The sequence below is a fragment of the Lytechinus variegatus genome, chromosome 4, assembly GCF_018143015.1.
Source record: "Lytechinus variegatus isolate NC3 chromosome 4, Lvar_3.0, whole genome shotgun sequence".
Taxonomy (NCBI): Eukaryota; Metazoa; Echinodermata; class Echinoidea; order Temnopleuroida; family Toxopneustidae; genus Lytechinus; species Lytechinus variegatus.
Genome location: NC_054743.1, coordinates 8,403,136 through 8,423,680, shown reverse-complemented (window position 1 = coordinate 8,423,680; position 20,545 = coordinate 8,403,136). Strand labels below are relative to the sequence as shown.

At 38.4% G+C, this 20,545-nt stretch overlaps 1 protein-coding gene across 2 annotated transcripts in view; it reads left to right on the top strand.

Annotated features, from left to right (window-relative positions):
• The first annotated feature begins 7,104 nt into the window (after window positions 1-7,104).
• The window catches only part of LOC121413300 (proteasome assembly chaperone 1-like), a 34,754-nt gene continuing 21,313 nt past the window's right edge, over window positions 7,105-20,545 (top strand). Inside the window, exon 1 of one of the 2 annotated variants that reach the window (XM_041606076.1) lies at window positions 7,105-7,295. In XM_041606076.1, coding sequence (XP_041462010.1) covers window positions 7,204-7,295 — 92 coding nt within the window. In that variant the 5' untranslated portion in view covers window positions 7,105-7,203. The remainder of the gene's footprint in view (window positions 7,296-20,545) is intronic. The other variant, XM_041606077.1, reaches the window with a different exon arrangement.

Below are 20,545 nucleotides of genomic sequence, written 5' to 3'. Positions count from 1 at the left end.
TTCTGTTACCTTACATTCTTATATCCTGATTTCTTTATACTTCTTGAGCCTAGTCTAACCCTGAATTGGAGTGGGTGGAATGGGGGGAGGGGGGTGGTGTCTATTTTTTTTCCATATAAAAACAAAAGGTGCATATTCAAATTAGCATTCAAAGTTGTCAAGGATTATGGATTTTCCTTTTTAAGTGCAGAAAATTAGAAAAATGCTGATGGTTTCATGCAAAATACTGATTTTTTTGTCTCACCTGCATAGCAGAGTGAGACTATAGGTGCCACTTTTCCGACGGCAGGGGCGGGTCAACACCAAATCTTAACCGAAGGTTAAGTTTTTGAAATGACAGCATAACTTAGAGAGTATGTGGACCTAGTTCATGAAACTTGGCCATAAGCTTAATCTAGTATTACTAAACATCCTGCCTGAGTTTCATGTCACATGACCAAGGACTGAACTTGGCCAAATTGGGGGTATTTGTTGAATTACCATCATAACTTTGAAAGTTTATGGATCTAATTCATGAAACTTGGACATAAGAGTAATCAAGTATTACTGAACATCCTGTCCAAGTTTCAGGACACATGATTGAGGTCAAAGGTCATTTAGGGTCAATGAACTTTGGCCAAATTGGGGGTATTTGTTGAATTACCATCATAACTTTGAAAGTTCATGGATCTGATTCATGAAACATCCTGTGCGAGTTTCAGGTCACATGATCAAGGTCAAAGGTCATGCAAGGTCAATTAACTTGGCCATGTTGGGGGTATTTGTTGAATTACCATCATAACTTTGAAAGTATATGGATCTGATTCATGAAACTTGGACATAAGAGTAATCAAGTATCACTGAACATCCTGTGTGAATTTCAGGTCACATGATCAAGGTCAAAGTGAGTTATGGTAGTTTTCAAAGTCAGTACTGCTGCTATATTGAATTGCGTGATGCAGGTGAGACTGCCAGAGGCATTCCACTTGTTTAAAGTTTTATATCTTGTCCTGTGGTCTAACTCATAAATCAATTCAAATGATTGAAGGACGTTCCACAGTTGAAATGTAATCTGTGTCATTTTCACCAAATTTTGCCTAGAGTCACTTTAGCACCCAATTATTTCAAATATGCAAAATTAGCATAGGTTCTTGTGCTTGATTTTTTGGTAACGAGATTTGACGTTCACCCATTCCCAGGTTCTCGAAATACGCAATAAAAATAACTTTGCGTCTTTAAACCCCACGAGAATACAAAGTTTGGTGTAAATCTCTATTACGCGGTAAAAGTCTATCTAAATTGCACACAATTTTACATAATAGTTCAGAATCATATGCTTAAGATGAAGAATCCACTCATATTGCTATTCGTTTGCTCGTAAAAGAGTAGTAGGACCTTCCATTCTAAAAATAAGATGTGAAATGTGAGAAAAACATCTAGAATAATTGATATTTAAATAAAAAATTTAAGAAGTACTATAAATGCTGAACTTTATTTAAGTGTCATTTTCATCAAATTTTGCATGATTGTAGAGTAAGTATACCAGGAAGGTGTGAACATTAAAAATTTGGTGTTCATATGCTTATTTTCAAAAAATCAGCAATTTTGTTGGACCAACAGTGCTTAAAAAAGTAGTCAAGAGGCCTGTATCTTCAGAAAGGAAAATTCCACACCGCTATCCCATGAAATCAAACTCAAGGTCATATTAGTCATACTTTGCTCCACTACAGATTAAGGTATTCTGAAGAGGTACAGGCGCTTAAATTTTGGGTGTTCATATGGCCGGGGGGGGCCTGGGAGGCCCCCCCCTAAGATCTCGGCCGTCGACCGCGAGATCGCGCCGAAAATTGGCACGCGGGTTGCCTGGGACATAATCTACAAGATTGTATAGTAATTTATTTCATGCGAATCGCTATTAAGTGATTATGCTAATTTATGCGCAATTAGTATGCGAAATCATACTTTTTCCTCTCACTCCCTAAATAAAGCTCCAAATGTACTAATTTGTGGTATAGAAACTCTTCGTGGTGTTCTTAGCAAGTGTACATGAAAAAATTGCGATATCAAATCATTTTCTTATGTATTTTATTGTTTTTTGCAATTTCTTATGTATTTCTTTGTTTTTCGACCTTTTGTTTTTCATTGTTTTTTCAATGAAATTTGCTGGGGACTCTTCTGTGATCATAAAAAGCATAAAATAAATACATTTAGACCAGCAAAACTAAAAATAATCATACATACATACATTTATGAATTTTGGTTGAAAACACAATTTGCATTGACTTTGTACACGAAATCACGTTTTTGAGCAATTTTCGGTCTGACATGCACTTACATAATGTTGCGTAATTTCGGAACCACGTACCCGGGTGACGCAAAGTTGGTCTCAAAAGTTGCGCAAGACTTGAAAGTAAAGTCAGCTAGTGGCGCGGTCAAAAAATTTCGCGCGGCGAAAATATTGCGCGATTCGTTCAGCCTAGATAGGGTTAAAAAGCTGGTCCACATTATTTTCAGGTAACAGTTTTGTAAAATAAAACATCAAGATATGCTGTTAGAGTGCAGATGCTTGGAAAATCAGCTGATTTTTCCAAGCATCTGCACTCTAACAGCAGATCTACAGTAGCTGATTACTTACCTTTTCACTTATTGTGACATCAACACGCAGGGGGTAAAACATGTAAAATATGCGCAGATAGGGATGCGCACAAAAAGGAACTGGAGAACATCCTTAAACTGTCATTTTAAATTTGTTTCAACAAGATTAATGAAACTAAGGTCCTATTCTTGATACATTTTATTAATTTAAGAATGCTTTCACCAACCCCTACAGGTTGTTCTGAATATCCGCCTAATGCTTGTTTTCCATCGTTAAGCGTAAAGAGGGAGAGGGGGATAGGAAGGGAAAATGAGAGATAGAGGAGGGGGGGATAGGGGAGAGATGAGTGAGGCAGAGGAGATAGATGTTGGGAGGGGAAATAAGAAGAGAGGATAGATAGAGGGGGTGGAGGAGAAAAGGGAAGAGATGAGTGAGGCAGAGGAGATAGATGTTGGGAGGGGAAATAAGAAGAGAGGATAGAGAGAGGGGAGAGGAGGAGAAAAGGGAAGAGATGAGTGAGGCAGAGGCGATAGATGTTGGGAGGGGAAAAGAGGAAGAGAGGGAAGAGATGAGTGAGGCAGAGGCGATAGATGTTGGGAGGGGAAAAGGAAGAGAGGATAGATAGAGGAGGAGAAAAGGGAAGAGATGAGTGAGGCAGAGGAGATAGATGTTGGGAGGGGAAATAAGAAGAGAGGATAGATAGGGGGGGGGGGTGGAGGAGAAAAGGGGAGAGATGAGTGAGGCAGAGGAGATAGATGTTGGGAGGGGAAAAGGGAAGAGAGAATAGATAGAGGGGGGTGGAGGAGAAAAGGGAGAGATGAGTGAGGCAGAGGCGATAGATGTTGGGAGGGGAAATAAGGATAGATAAAGGGTGGAGGAGAAAAGGGGAGAGATGAGTGAGGCAGAGGCGATAGATGTTGGGAGGGAAAAAAGGAAGAGAGGATAGATAGAGGGGGTGGAGGAGAAAAGGGAAGAGATGAGTGAGGCAGAGGAGATAGATGTTGGGAGGGGAAATAAGGATAGATAAAGGGTGGAGGAGAAAAGGGGAGAGATGAGTGAGGCAGAGGCGATAGATGTTGGGAGGGAAAAAAGGAAGAGGATAGATAGAGGGGGTGGAGGAGAAAAGGGAAGAGATGAGTTAGGCAGAGGAGATAGATGTTGGGAGGGGAAATAAGGATAGATAAAGGGTGGAGGAGAACTAAGGGGAGAGATGAGTGAGGCAGAGGAGATAGATGTTGGGAGGGGAAATAAGGATAGATAAAGGGTGGAGGAGAAAAGGGGAGAGATGAGTGAGGCAGAGGCGATAGATTTTGGGAGGGAAAAAAGGAAGAGAGGATAGATAGAGGGAATGGAGGAGAAAAGGGAAGAGATGAGTGAGGCAGAGGCGATAGATGTTGGGAGGGGAAAAGGGGAAGAGAGGATAGATAGAGGGGAGTGGAGGAGAAAAGGGAACAGATGAGTGAGGCAGAGGAGATAGATGTTGGGAGGGGAAATAAGAAGAGAGGATAGATAGAGGGGGGGGGGGGGGTGGAGGAGAAAAGGGGAGAGATGAGTGAGGCAGAGGAGATAGATGTTGGGAGGGGAAAAGGGAAGAGAGAATAGATAGAGGGGGGTGGAGGAGAAAAGGGGAGAGATGAGTGAGGCAGAGGCGATAGATGTTGGGAGGGGAAATAAGGATAGATAAAGGGTGGAGGAGAAAAGGGGAGAGATGAGTGAGGCAGAGGCGATAGATGTTGGGAGGGAAAAAAGGAAGAGAGGATAGATAGAGGGGGTGGAGGAGAAAAGGGAAGAGATGAGTGAGGCAGAGGAGATAGATGTTGGGAGGGGAAATAAGGATAGATAAAGGGTGGAGGAGAAAAGGGGAGAGATGAGTGAGGCAGAGGCGATAGATGTTGGGAGGGAAAAAAGGAAGAGAGGATAGATAGAGGGGGTGGAGGAGAAAAGGGAAGAGATGAGTTAGGCAGAGGAGATAGATGTTGGGAGGGGAAATAAGGATAGATAAAGGGTGGAGGAGAACTAAGGGGAGAGATGAGTGAGGCAGAGGAGATAGATGTTGGGAGGGGAAATAAGGATAGATAAAGGGTGGAGGAGAAAAGGGGAGAGATGAGTGAGGCAGAGGCGATAGATTTTGGGAGGGAAAAAAGGAAGAGAGGATAGATAGAGGGAATGGAGGAGAAAAGGGAAGAGATGAGTGAGGCAGAGGCGATAGATGTTGGGAGGGGAAATAAGAAGAGAGGATAGATAGAGGGGGGGGGGTGGAGGAGAAAAGGGGAGAGATGAGTGAGGCAGAGGAGATAGATGTTGGGAGGGGAAATAAGAAGAGAGGATAGATAGAGGGGGGAGGAAGAGAAAAGGGGAGACTATGAGTGAGGCAGAGGAGATAGATGTTGGGAGGCGGGAAATAAGAAGAGAGGATAGATAGATGGGGGAATAGGGGAGAGATGAGTGAGGCAGAGGCGATAGATGTTGGGAGGGGAAAAGGGAAGAGAGAATAGATAGAGGGGGGGGGTGGAGGAGAAAAGGGGAGAGATGAGTGAGGCAGAGGCGATAGATGTTGGGAGGGGAAATAAGTAGAGAGGATAGATAGAGGGGGGTGGAGGAGAAAAGGGGAGAGATGAGTGAGGCAGAGGAGATAGATGTTTGGAGGGGAAATAAGGATAGATAAAGGGTGGAGGAGAAAAGGGGAGAGATGAGTGAGGCAGAGGCGATAGAAGTTGGGAGGGAAAAAAGGAGAGGATAGATAGAGGGGGTGGAGGAGAAAAGGGAAGAGATGAGTGAGGCAGAGGAGATAGATGTTGGGAGGCGGGAAATAAGAAGAGAGGATAGATAGAGGGGGAATAGGGGAGAGATGAGTAAGGCAGAGGCGATAGATGTTGGGAGGGGAAATAAGAAGAGAGGATAGATAGGGGGGTGGAGGAGAAAGGGGAGAGATGAGTGAGGCAGAGGAGATAGATGTTGGGAGGGGAAATAAGGATAGATAAAGGGTGGAGGAGAAAAAGGGAGAGATGAGTGAGGCAGAGGAGATAGATGTTGGGAGGCGGGAAATAAGAAGAGAGGATAGATAGAGGGGGGGGGGGTGGAGGAGAAAAGGGGAGAGATGAGTGAGGCAGAGGCGATAGATGTTGGGAGGGAAAAAAGGAAGAGAGGATAGATAGAGGGGGTGGAGGAGAAAAGGGAAGAGATGAGTGAGGCAGAGGCGATAGATGTTGGGAGGGGAAATAAGAAGAGAGGATAGATAGAGGGGGGGGGGGGGTGGAGGAGAAAAGGGGAGAGATGAGTGAGGCAGAGGAGATAGATGTTGGGAGGGGAAATAAGAAGAGAGGATAGATAGAGGGGGGTGGAAGAGAAAAGGGGAGACTATGAGTGAGGCAGAGGAGATAGATGTTGGGAGGCGGGAAATAATAAGAGAGGATAGATAGATGGGGGAATAGGGGAGAGATGAGTGAGGCAGAGGCGATAGATGTTGGGAGGGGAAAAGGGAAGAGAGAATAGATAGAGGGGGGGGGGGTGGAGGAGAAAAGGGAAGAGATGAGTGAGGCAGAGGAGATAGATGTTGGGAGGGGAAATAAGAAGAGAGAATAGATAGAGGGGGTGGAGGAGAAAAGGGAACAGATGAGTGAGGCAGAGGCGATAGATGTTGGGAGGGAAAATAGGAAGAGAGGACAGACAGAGGGAAGGGATGTTAAACCGGCCCACAAAAGTAATAACTCCCACAATTGTAAAAAAAAAACTTTACCCACAAATGTAATAAGGCCCACAAAGGTACTTTAACCACAAATGTAATAATGCTCTTTACCCACAAATGTAATGATTTTTGATCACCCACAAATATGATGACTTTACTCACAAATGTAATTTAAAAGGATATTTTTGATGAATTTGTTCACTAAACAAAACCCCTGTAATAATACATTCATATAGCCCATAGGCGCAAAGACTTTTTTCCTGACCGGGTTTTTGAAACATTAAACAAACCTTCACAAAGGAATAGAAGAAAGACCACACAATCTGATTAATGTTGAATAGTATGGAGGTTTTCAAAGTTTGGCCTTAGTACACTAACTGGCTGGCAAAAGATATTCATTCGGAGCCATTCAACCCATAGCTCAATTTTTAAATTTGATATTGCTGTTTGACAAAAGTGAATCATGTGAATGAATATGATTGACAATCTAAAGCTGTTTCTAGGGAGGGTACCTAATGAACTTCCTTTTTCCAAATTGGAAAGATATGTCACTAGACACTACTTTTGCTGGAATTAGGGCCATTTTATCCCGTCAGGTGTACTCCGTAGTCTTCATAATTGCTGATTTATTTTCAAAATGAGCAGGTCGAGGTAACTTTTTCTGGGCAGATATGGAATGTCAGACATATATCCTGTCCACTGGTAGTAAACACTCGGGCCTTCGAATTTCCTCATCTTTTTTTAAGTGCCACTTTAACACACGAGTCTATGTGAAATGAATTAGGCCTCTGAAGCCTCCTCATTTAGATCAACTCTGAAGATCAAGACAGAGAGGTGTATGCTGCCCTCTACGTTTGGTGATTAAAATAAGTAGCGCAATGTTTTCACTCTGATATTTTGGGCTGACCAACACGTAGTAGAACAACAAAGTACACTGCTAAAAATGAACCGACTGGGTGAGGTAGTTTTTCCCGTTAGTCGAGTTGTTGGAGAAGATGACGATTCTGATGACGGCGAGACCAAATGTAGGGCACGGTGAGTGAAGAATAATGATTACTACGCCGGTACCTCGGAAGAAGACCGAAGTTCGTGCAGTCTCCACTCCACTTCACTAGCCTACCCGTATCCGTACGGCTACACTACCGCCGTACCGGTACGGTACGGTCCCGGTGGCGCGTTTCCGTTTTACACCCTGGCGAAGGCATTTTCCAAGTTTCAACTTTCAAGTTTCAAATTTATTAACGATCCTTCAAATAAAATCCCGAAGGGGTGTACAAGGATACAACAAATGAAATAACATAACCTCTGAGGCAGCCCACTCATACCTTCCACACTGGAGCATGAGGTCGATGTGGAATCAAGCAATGATAGTCATAGTGGAGAGGTCATGTGTGGGTGCAGGGCTCAGGGGTCATTCACAGCAGCATGACAAGTGAAGTATAAACGATAATAAACATGGCAAGATACATAAAGAGTGATAACTATAAAACTGAGTGCTGTTCCATCAAACTAGACAGCTTTTTTTTTTTTTTTTTTTAACATAATGATCTACTTAAATAAAGTTGGAAACTTCATTTAAAACAGTATGTGTAATATCACGGTTATACACATGTACTTATTAAGTTATTTAAATGCATTTATCACCAATTTGGTGAAGACAGCCAGGTTTTTAATGATTGGTATTTCCGTAGAATTAAAGAGAGAATACATTTTGTGAATATTGTAATAATTTATAAAATGAGTACCAAGAAGTGAGTTTCTCTCTTGTTCAAACTTACTACAAATAAAAATGTAGTGGAACTCGTCTCCTATTCCGGAGTTGCACAAAGTACATACTCTATTTATCCTTTCAGTATTGTCATATCTACCAGTCACAATTGGTATTCTGGAATTGCCAGTTCTAAATTTGCATAAATAATAGAAAAGAGAGGGGGGAAGAGTTATCAAGTACTTCTCTAGTTTATGGGTAGTTTTGAAGATACGATAGTTCGAGCATGAACTGGAGCTATTAATATCTGAAGACCATCCTTGACAAAATTGATCTTTTAGTCTTTGAAGTAGGCGTTTCTTAAAACTAGATATAAAGTCAATTCTTTGGTTCAGCCAAGCAAAGGAATATCCATTACATTCAAGAACATGCTTCACAAACAAAAGCCAGTTAGAATGAAATTTGTTATCAGCACTAAGAGAATACAAAAGCTTATAAATAATACTAGATGTCCTACATAAATCGCTAGTAACTAGTCTATACCAACAAGAAACTACTCTACTTTTAATATGTCTAATGGGAACCTACCAAGCTCTCCATATACCACACAGTTAGGGGTAGATTTTTTAACTCGTAAAATAGATTTACAATATCTTAAGTGGAGTTTTTCAATCAGAGAATTATTTTCATGACCCAAAATTTCACAACCATACAAAAGAATTGGTACAACCAGAGAATCAAATAAATTTAACTGAATATCAATAGAGAGGTTTAAGTTTCTAGATTTACTTATGAGAGCATACATAGCCCTAGTTGCCTGGTCATAGAGATATTTTTTTGCTTTACTAAAATTTCCATTATAATTAAATATAATACCCAAATACTTGTATTAAAAAACAACCTCAATTTTTTCATTTCGGAAAGTGAATTCTGGTATTTTCCTAATTCTACCCTTTGAAAAGACCATGACTTTTGTTTTCTTAACATTTACTGTGAGATCCCAGTCAGTACAATAGGTTTCAAATGCATTTAGAGCAGTCTGGAGATCATCTTTACTTTCAGCCATAATAATAGTATCATCAGCATATAACAACGTATTTAATTTTAAATAAATTACAATATCATCAAAATCAACTTCATTTTCAATTAAGTCTGAAAGAGCAGTGAGGCCATTATATTTACTGAACAGTTCTGTTTCCATATCATTCAAATAAAGAGCAAAGAGGAGTGGAGAGAGGTTATCTCCCTGTCTTACTCCAACCTGACTCGGGAAAATATCAGAAATAAAACCACTTGGATGTTTGACACACGATTTTGCTTTTTTATACAGGTTTGAAATAGTGATCAAGATTTTACCATTGATGCCATTGCTGATTAGTTTGTGCCAAAGTTTGTTTCTACTTATCGAATCAAAAGCCTTCTTAAAATCAACAAAGGCACAAAACAGTTTTTTATTAGACTTTTATTCATGTATCTTGTATACACATCAATAATACATTTTAATGAAAATAAATGATCAATGGTTGAATACTTGTGTCTGAATCCAGCTTGATTTTCCTTTAAAATGCCATAATCATCAATAAATGTGGTTAACCTGTCATTTAAGAGGGAAGTAAACAATTTACCAATACAGCTAAGGATTGAAATACCCCTGTAGTTACCAGGGTCATCTGCAGGTCCATTGTTTTTATAAATTGGGGTTATGACCCGATGCCCCATATGTCAGGTACTACACCAGTATTTAACACAATATTAAATAATTTAGTGAGTATTGGGGAAATAACATGAGAAGTATCTATAATAAATTCATTCACTATACCATCAATACCACAAGCTTTATTCCTTTTTAACTTTTTAATTGCGTTCTTTACTTCATTGAGAGTAAAATCATTATTGATAGGATTTTCAAGACCACAAAACTCTGGAGGGTTAGTGTTACCTGAAGATTGATTAAAAGTAGCCAAAAGCGACTAGTGAAGAGTCTACACACGTCGCTGGTTGCATGCAGCGTGCGACACAGGAAAGACAGATTGAAGTTTGATGGAATGATACACTGTCTTATAGAAGCTGCCGAAAGATAGATATAGAAGACTGATAAATAGATCATGTAGATAGAGACAAGATAGACAGATAGATAGATAGATAGATCAATGTAGATAGATAGATGAGAGATAGATAGATGTTAGATAGATATATAGATGAGAGATAGATAGATGTTAGATAGATAAAGAGGGAGAGAGACAAAGAATATTAACAAATTAACAGATACATAAGTTAAAAAATAGATAGATAAATAGATAGAGAGAATAAGAGAAAGAGAGACAGATGGATAGATAGATAGAGAGAGATATTAAATAGATAATTAAAGAATGAGAGAGACAGAGAAGATTATTAACAAATTAACAGGTAGATACTCTAGTTAAAAAATGGATAAATAGATAGAGAGAAATAGAGAAAGACAGACAGATGGATAGAGAGATAGATAGAGAATTTGAGAGATAGATAGATGTCAGATAGATCAAGAATGAGAGAGAAGAGCGACAAATTAACAGATAGATACCACTTGTTCACTGCTACCACCCTGCCTGTGGGGAATCTACAGGTAGGACTATGGTATGCCAATGTTGTACAGAGCACACACTTCAAATAATCATTAAAATATCACTTTTGTGACCAAAATTACTAATTTCCATACAGTTGCAATTTGTTTTTCATTAGTAACTTGGGAATAATTTTTGTATTCACCAGAGCGCTCAAAAACTTGAATTTTGGGCATATTTTTGTGTACGCCCTCTATTGGTGGAAAGTAATATGGCAAGAAAATTTTCATTTTTTGATCTCTATTTTTAATTAAGAAAAAATGAATTAAAGAATCAAATTTAAATAAGAGCCAAGTTGTATGAATAATAGGTGTAATGAAAACTGTCAGTGTAAAAAAATCAAGCATTTGCCCCCAAAGGAAAAGGGAAAATAAGCCAAACATTGCCACCCTTATTTTGCCACACATGGAGATATAACTGAGAACAAGGTTATATCATAACCTTGTTCATTGAATGAGTGATAGATACCGTAGTTACATAGGTAGGTAGAGAGAGAGAAATAGAGAAAGACAGACAGATGGATGGATAGATAGAGAGAGATAGAGAATTTGAGATAGATGTTAGATAAAGAATGAGAGAGACAGAGAAGATCATTAGATAGATAGATACTGCAGTTTCATAGATAGATAGAGATAGAATTTGAGAGATAGATATACATGTATAGACAGATAGAGAGAAAGACAGACATCAGCAAATCGGCAAGGCAAATGATCAAGGCAAACATTCGTATTGAACCTGGAAAGTATAAGCTCAGCTGCATTTGCAAGTACGGTATGTTCTGCGGATAACTTCGGTGCGGACTTTGGATCGTGCGCCCAGCTGATAATGTAAACAAACGTAGACGTAGACTCTTCACTAGTCGCTTTTTCGCTACTTTTCCGGAAAATGCCTTCGCCAGGGTGTAAAACGGAAACGCGCGTCCCGGTGGGGTCATTCAGCCGCAGAGGGGGACACGTATGACCGTTACCACAAATGCAAGTGACCCCCCTATTGCAGTCAATTTCAAGGACAATTTGTGAAATTTACCCCCCTATTTTCACGCAAAACAAGGACAAAATTGCGGTAAAATGGCACCTTGAAACACCCCTAATTATAACTATTGTAAGGACACTTTTGCCCATTTCGCAAATTTACCCCTATTTAACGTATTTCAAGGACAGGGCATTTAACACCCTTTCCTCAGAGGAAATTGCAACACAGGCGTCAGAGTGCTCAGTCCTTAAAGATGACCAAGAGCCAAGTCATAATAATCCAAAAGAACTTCATTCTTCTTGAAAAATAAGAAAAGTAGAATTCTTTGTAAAAATAAATGTAGATTTGTCCATATAAAGATACAGAGCATGATGCGCGCACCCTCTGCGGCTGGTGACTCGGCGACGGATTTTACTTCCCGTAATCGTTCTCCCCTTTTTCCTGACCCCTATTTCCATCAGATCGAGGACAGTGCAGCACCCCTATTTTGACTCTTTTTTGGTAACGGTCATGCGGTCCCCAAGTCATATTGAGTGACCCCACCGGGGGTACGGTACGCTCCACTTATTACGCTACGGTACCCGAGCCGGGTAGCGCGTTTCCGTTACACCCTGTCGATGGCAATCTCCTCAAAACTAGCTAAAAAGCGACTAGTGAAGAGTCTACGCTTGTGTACATTACTGCATCATGCAGTAGCTGAGAAACCTGATCAATGTACCGATCCGGGCTTGGCCAGAAAATACATCTGAAGTGGTTAAGTGATTTGTGATGACAGTCTGTTGTGAATCTCCAAAATTGCGCGAATAATGCAGCGCCGTACCTGACTTTTACTGAATTGATTTAAGTACAGAAAAAATTTATAAATAAAATTACCGCAAATTATGCTGGCGCAAATATTCACTACTGAATGACACGCGCCGTATAAGCTAAAACAACAACAACAACATCAACTGGGCGCGAGATGTAAAAGTCCGCACCAAAGTTATCTGCAGAACATGTTCAACACGAACATGCCTTTGCCGAATTGCTGGTAGGAGTCATGGAAGAAGAATTAGGCTAGAGAGATTTCGATTGTCTGCGACTGCAACGTATTCCTAGTTCACCGGAAGTGGTGACACCGCTCGTTCAGTATCACGTTCGTACATTGATGAAAACAGTTTCGACTTAATCGACGTACCCACCCGGTGGGGTCACTCAGCCGCAGAGGGGGACATGTATGACCGTTACCACAAATGCAAGTGACCCCCTATTGCAGTCAATTTCAAGGACATTTTGTGAAATTTACCCTATTTTCACGCAAAACAAGGACAAAATTGCGGTAAAATGGTACCTTGAAACACCCCTAATTATAAGATTGTAAGGACACTTTTGCCCATTTCGCAAATTTACCCCTATTTACCGTATTTCAAGGACAGGGCATTTAACACCCTTTCCTCATTAGAGGAAATTGCAACACAGGCGTCAGAGTGCTCAGTCCTTAAAGATGACCAAGAGCCAAGTCATACTGATACAATAATCCAAAAGAACTTTATTTTTCTTGAAAAATAAGAAAAGTAACGGTAGAATTCTTTGTAAAAATAAATGTAGAGTTGTCCATATAAAGATACAGAGCATGATGCGCGCGCCCTCTGCGGCTGATGACTTGGCGACGGATTTTACTTCCCGTAATCGTTCTCCCCTTTTTCCTGACCCCTATTTCCATCAGATCGAGGACGGTGAGCACCCCTATTTTCACTACTTCGAGGAGTGTTCTGTCTGCGGACGTTCCTTGAAATTGGCCCCTTTTCCCGCGATTTTGGTAACGGTCATGCGGTCCCCAAGTCATATTGAGTGACCCCACCGGGCGTACCCATGATCAGTAGAGGCGCACGGCCAATATTGGACACTGTCTCCCATGAGAGAGATTATCTCCAATATCAGAGACTTTTATAAAGAATTTGGGTACGGTATCCAGTTTCAGAGGCAGTCTCCAGTTTGGGAGACCAATTTTCTTTGTTTACATTTGCTTAAAAAGGATTACCTTGGCGGCAGATAAAAATGTGATAAGCAGATTCCTCATGAAATATTACCCCTTATCACCGTTTACTTTAAAAATTCACCCGGTCTACTTTTGTTTTTATAAGGATTTTTGTTGTCATCCACACAAAACAAATGGGCTTCTGACCTCAGTTGGACAAAAGTTTGGGTGGAAAAAATCATGCTTTTGTTGGTGTTGTTTCTTTTGTTCTTTTGCAAAGCAAGTCTCCAATATGGGAGATTGTCTCCCTTATTGAAGAGAGTCTCCCATATTGGCCGTGCGCCTCTACTGGCCCGTACCAGACCACAGCATATACCAGCCAGCGTGATAGGGAGCGGGCCGTTGGCTGATGCTCGGCCGGAGAGTCAGGCGCAGCATCACCCTACGAACCAGTGGGGCGACTGAGGGTGCAACACTTGCACTCTTGTGCAAAAAGCCGCAAAAACACAGTTGTTTGGAAATAGAACATCAATTGCCTATTGGCTATGTAGTGTCTGAAAACAGGACACACTAAACATGCTAATTGTAATGGAAAAGCTGGTAACAAGCAGTAATTTGCAGTTTACCAGCCCTGCTGAATCAACGAAACTCAAGTGTTGATGCAGCTTCAATCATTTTTGCTAAGCTTGGATGACGTTATCATGCACGAACAAGCGCTCGTTCGAGCACTATGACAGCGAACGTCAAAACCTTCAAATACGAGTCACAGATTTGGGCAGTGAACGAGAAGGCTTGTCACAGAATACTTCGCGCATGCGCAGTGCTCCCAAAATCCCTTAATCTCGTACGTCCACATGGCTCGTCTCAGAAAACGAAAGGTCTCAAATAACAGGCTGTAACCGTTGTTGGTATGACACTGCCAGGGCTCCCACGGTCATGGAAAATCCTTGAAAATCCTGGAAAAATTTGTGGTCCTGGAAAGTCAGGGAAAAGTCAGGGAATTTGGAAAATTTGTGAAAAGTCATGGAAAAGTCATGGAATTGCATTTACCTCATGGCTATGGCAGCTTTCCATTTTGCCGTGTCTCGCAAATTCCTCATATATCCAACGGTGATATATGATTTTGGTGTCTAAACTATGGTTTAAATGGTCAAATAATATATAAGGACAAGTTACAAAGACACTCATTGGTCTAGTATGTTCAAAATTCCAAGATGGCTTCCAAAAATGGAGTACAAAATGTCTGATGTTACTTTTTTTTTATAAAAGGACATAGTTTGTTCAATATCTGTCTGGGGAATATGAGTTTGGTGTCTAAACCATGGTTTAAAGGGTCAAGTAATACACTATGGTTAGTTACAAGACCAGTCAGTTGCCTGTATTTTCAAAAATCCAAGATGACTTAGTGTTAGGGCTAGCAAGGTTGAAATAACATTTAATAAAAAATGTTTTTTGTGAATACATGTAGGAACAGCCACAATCCACATTCCTCACTCAAAATACACATGGCCATGAATAAATTGATTGCTCCTGACATTTAATTTGGACAACCAGACTACAGAAAATTTCATCTTATTTGCAATGATATAAGATGCCAATCAGTCAATGTATTTTGATATGTCACATTTTGTAACCAGTTTTGCGTTCTTAGTTGTTTTTAGAGAATTTAGATTTCAAGTTTTGTACAATTTTATTCAACATTCATGGCAATTACATGTAGTTGACATATCAGGTCACAGCTGATCAAGCACTACCAGCATGGCTATCAGAACACAATACATTCAAAAGTTCTGAATCTCTTAGTTACACAAGATGTTTCAATTGCTATTTTAGCATCAAATAATGTGTCCTCTCTGGAAAAGTTACTTGAAAATGAAGTTTAATGAAATACCAAAATAGGCGTCAAATGTCTGATTTTCAAGATATCCTCATTATTTTTGGAGCATATATAGAAATACACTTGTAATAGCTGGTGTCCTCAAGTTGTATCACAAATGGCCTCATTTTTTTGTAATGTAGAGTGAAATGCAGCACTGTGTTGGGAATTTTAGGATGAGGATGTCTTTGTTACAATTAGCCTTTTTTTTCATGTCACCTTATTGTAAAACTTAAAGGACAAGTCCACCCCAACAAAAACTTGATTTGAATAAAAAGAGAAAAATTCAACAAGCATAACACTCAAAATTTCATCAAAATCGGATGTAAAATAAGAAAGTTATGGCATTTTTAAGTTTCGCTTATTTTTAACAAAACAGTTATATGAACGAGCCAGTTACATCCAAATGAGAGAGTTGATGATGTCACTCACTCACTATTTCTTTTGTTTTTTATTGTTTGAAATATGAAATATTTTGATTTTCTCGTCATTGTCATGTGAAATGAAGTTTCATTCCTCCCTGAACACATGGAATTCCATTATTTTAACATTTTGTGCGTCAGGCAAGGAGGTCCTAATCATCAAATTCGTAAAAATTGAAATATTGCATAATTCAAACAATAAAAAACAAAAGAAATAGTGAGTGAGTGACATCATCGACTCTCTCATTTGGATGTAACTGGCTCGTTCATATAACTATTTTGTTAAAAATAAGCGAAACTTTGAAATATCATAACTTTCTTATTTTACATCCGATTTTGATGAAATCTTCAGCATTGTGCTTGTCTGGTTTTTCTCTATTGATTCAAATCAACATTTTTCTGAGGTGGACTTGACCTTTAAATGTCACTCTTTTGTAATAATTGGCTCATGTGTGACATATGTAAAGTGTTTCATATTCATATAATTCAGGGTTCCCCCAGAAATTTGAAAACAGAATTCCATGACTTTTATGTGGAAGTTTTGTAATAAAAGTTAATTCAGGATCCTAATTTCAATATGCTGGAAAAAATTGACATTCACATCTATTGTATAGTTCACTTTTGTGACAAGATCTGCATGCTATGCTCTGAAAATTTGGAAATAATACATGGAAATCTGTCAGTTCATGAAATTGCATGAGTTTGTGTTCAAGACAATTTTGAATCTTGATGTTGGTGAAATGAAAATGGTACTGTACCCTGGTCAGAAACAGACCATATACCAATGATAATACATGTAGATGTACATGTCATGAGTAAGGCAGTGGGTGGAATGGATTGCTGTCAGGGGAGGTTACGGAGCTAGGCCATCATAATGTGTCTGATTTTGGAAACTGTGCCAGAAAGCAAGTCATGGAAAAGTCATGGAAAAGTCATGGAATTCTGTTTTCAAATTTCTGTGGGAACCCTGCACTGCATTCTTATATGAGTAGGATGGGGTACATGTAGGATGTAAATAGACCTTTGTTTATTTTTAGATGAAAGAAAAGCAATCAGAGTATTTATAAGCAAAATATCATAACCATTATAAAATAAAATTCTGAGAAAATAATATCCGCTATAAAAAGCAGTGCTTTTTATTAGGAGTGGGCTATAAATGGATGATTTTTGGTTTTACCGTGGGAACATTTTTTTTGTGTTCCTTTTACCTTATCTCAACATGAAATGACAAAATTTTTTGTCTCGGGTCCGAGAAAAAAAGTGTGCCAAAAAAGTGGGCCAAAATCCAAAATGGCCGCCAAAATCACAGTTTTGGCCACAACTTCTTTATTTGATGGTCTTTTTCTCTGGTTTTGGTGTCTATTCATATGTTTTAGGGGGCAGGCAATTTGTTTTTCCTATAATTAGCACTTTTAAACCATTATTTGTAAATTTTCCAATTTTATAGCCTTTTTCAGCCAAATATAGGTTTAATCGTCCTGGAGTTCTTGGATATTAGATGGTATGGGGTCAACAATAGCAAGCAGCTTCATAGAGCTATATATTGCTTTTATTCCTCTACGATGGGTTTTACGGATATTTGTGAAATATATCTTATTAAATAAAAAAAATGTGAATTATCCATAGGGGCTATACAGTATACAATGTACTGTTACTGTACATACTACACTGCATATTTCCATCCATTGACCATCATGACATATGACAAGGCCTGTACTATAGTGTCATAGAAATAAGCTCTTAAGGTTTAAAATTAGATTGTGAATTTGATTGCTTGTCAGCTGATGTACATGATGAAACCAGCAACGTAAATTGCACATGAAATATCACATATCATATATACATGTACGTACATGTACATCACATATCTACATGTAGCCATACTGTATCTTCTTCATTTGGAGGCTTTTTTTACCTGGTTGTGATGTCTAACTGGCCTGTATTTATGGGGTCAGGTAACTTTATAATCATGATAATGTTGATCAACAGCCAATCAGAACCAAGGATTCCATGTAAGTTACCATTAAGTTAACATAATGGTCAATTTTTATGCAACGAGGCCCAGAATATCTACAGTGTAAATGCCATGATGTGGGGATAATTACCTTTCTCTGACCCCTGAATTAGAATATTTGACAAAACATGTCCTCAGTTTCTGAGACAAAACATATCTTAAATTTCTGAGGCATCTAATTCTAAACCTAAGAGCTCATTTCTACAAGTACATAACACTAGTTTATACATGTACATGCCTTGTCATGGTGGCCAATGCATTTATGCAGTGCAATACATTGTATGTACAGTACATTGTATATTGTATAGCCCCTAAGGATTACCGGTAGTAACGTTTTTTAATTTAAGATATATTTCACAAATATCCGTAAAACCCATAGTAGAGGAATAAAAGCGATATAGCTCTATGAAGCTGCTTGCTATTGTTGACCTCGTACCATCTAATATCCAAGAATCCCAGGACAATAAAATCTACTTTTTGGCTGAAAAAAGGCAATAAAAATTGAAAAATTTAGGTATAATTACCTTTTTAACTCTACAAATAATGGTTTAAAAGTACTAATTATATGAAAAACAAATTGCCTGCCCCCAAATACATATGAATAGACACCAAAACCAAAGAAAAAGACCACCAAACAAAGAAGTTGTGGCCAAAACTGTGATTTTGGGTGGTTTTGGCGGCCATTTTGGATTTTGGCCCGGCACACTTTTTTCTCGGACCCAAGACAAAAAATATTGTCATTTCATGTTGAGATACATTACAAGGAATAAAAAAAAACTGTTCCCGTATTGAAATTACAAAAAAAGTATTTTTGACCCATGTATAGCCCACTCCTATTTTTATCAGGAACACCTGATAACCATGTTATCAGGTTTGTCTGTCTTACCGTAAATGTTACTGCAATTACAGTGATTGGATCTTTTACAACAGTGAATCTTTTTAAAAGTTTTATTGGGTTTTCATAATTTTGTATAACAAATCACATATAATTATTAAAAGTAATTTAAAATATAACAATAAATAAGAGAAGAAAAAAGGCAGCATACACATTATTAGTTTAAGAAAAAGTACAGCTTATCTACAGATATTACTCGCAGTCACTTTGTCTCTTCTATGTATTCTTCATCCCCTTAATATTAAAGATTAACAAAATTCCCTCTGAAGAAGGCATATTAAGATTTTCTTCAGTCACAAAAATTGATGATAGAATATCTTACAACTTAAATCTCTATATCCGAAAATGGCTTGTAAGTTTATTATTTTTCTTGGCAATACGATATTCAATATCCTTGCTATTACCACAGTGAAGTAAGTTGCTGGAGGCATCATGTTTTCCATCTGTTTGTGCACCGTTTGTCTGTCCATCTGTTTACAGTTCTCATTATCGCGACAACAGCTAAACTATATATTTGTTATCTGATTTTGAGAAAATTTTCAGCATTTTGCTCCGTGAATATTACTCTATTTATTAAAATAGAAATACTATTTTCAGCCTGGACGTTCCGTTTATTAGGGAAACTAACTGGACAATATTTTGTTGATTAAAAATTGCTACACTGTAGTTTTTACTTTGTTTTGTAGAGGTGATAATATTATTAGTAGTTTTAGTACTCTATTATCATTAGCATCATTGTTATATGATTATGAATTACTTAGTTTGTTGTCAATTATCATGATTACTATTTTTATTATCACTATCTTGTCATTATTATTATAATTGTTATTATTATCATCATTATTATAAACGTCATTGTTATGAACAGTATTACTAGTAGTAGTAGTAGTAGTAGCAGTAGTAGTAGCAGCAGTAGTGTAGTAGTAGTATAGTAGTAGTACATGTAGTAATAGTAGTAGTAGTAGTAGTAGTATAGTAGAGTTGTACTCCGACTTTCTTCTTCTTCAGTCTTCTTCTTATCATTATCATTTAGGCGTACATATATAAAGATCACTAATATTATTATTAAATATTAGTAATAGTAGTACTAGTAGTAGAAGTAGTAGTAGTAGTAGTAGTAGTAGTAGAGTAGTAGCAGAAGTAGTAGGCCTATATTTTAATTCATCGTTTAGAATAATTTTGAAACACTGGACTTCTGCATGCTGTAGATTCTCCTTCGTTTTGTACTATTGTTATCATTCTTGTCTTATCATTATCATTACTGCTCACTAAATTACTTTAGGATATCAATTACCCAAATTGTGGATTTTTCACCTCCTTTTGTACATCGGGAACTTACTATAATATGTAATATGACTGTTATCCTCATATTTCTGGGCGTTTTAAAGCAGGGAACAACTAAATGTCATAAAACTTCGACAATTTTGAAAATATGCAGCAATGGAATACGGGTCAATCCACGTCAAATCAACCAATTTCCAGACAATTTGTCACCCGACCCCCTTCGATTTTCTTTAAACTCGCACCAAATGTTCCCCCAAGTGTCTGACGGAAAAATCTGAAATATTTTGCCCCAAGGTCAAATGGTTGCTAAGATACGGCCTCCCTTAGCAACCAATTGGCCCAAACGTGCTCGTCGTTTTCTTGTTGGTCACATCTTTATCTTTTGACCTTGAAATTGATCTAAAAGTAGCTGAAAATACTATTTTAAGGCATTTTCAGCTATTTTTAGAATTTCAAGGTCAAAAGATATTAAGATGTGACTTTATGTATTATTTGGATATTAAAAGGCAACCTGAAATGAACATGATTTGCAATTATCAGCTTAAAATCATCATTTG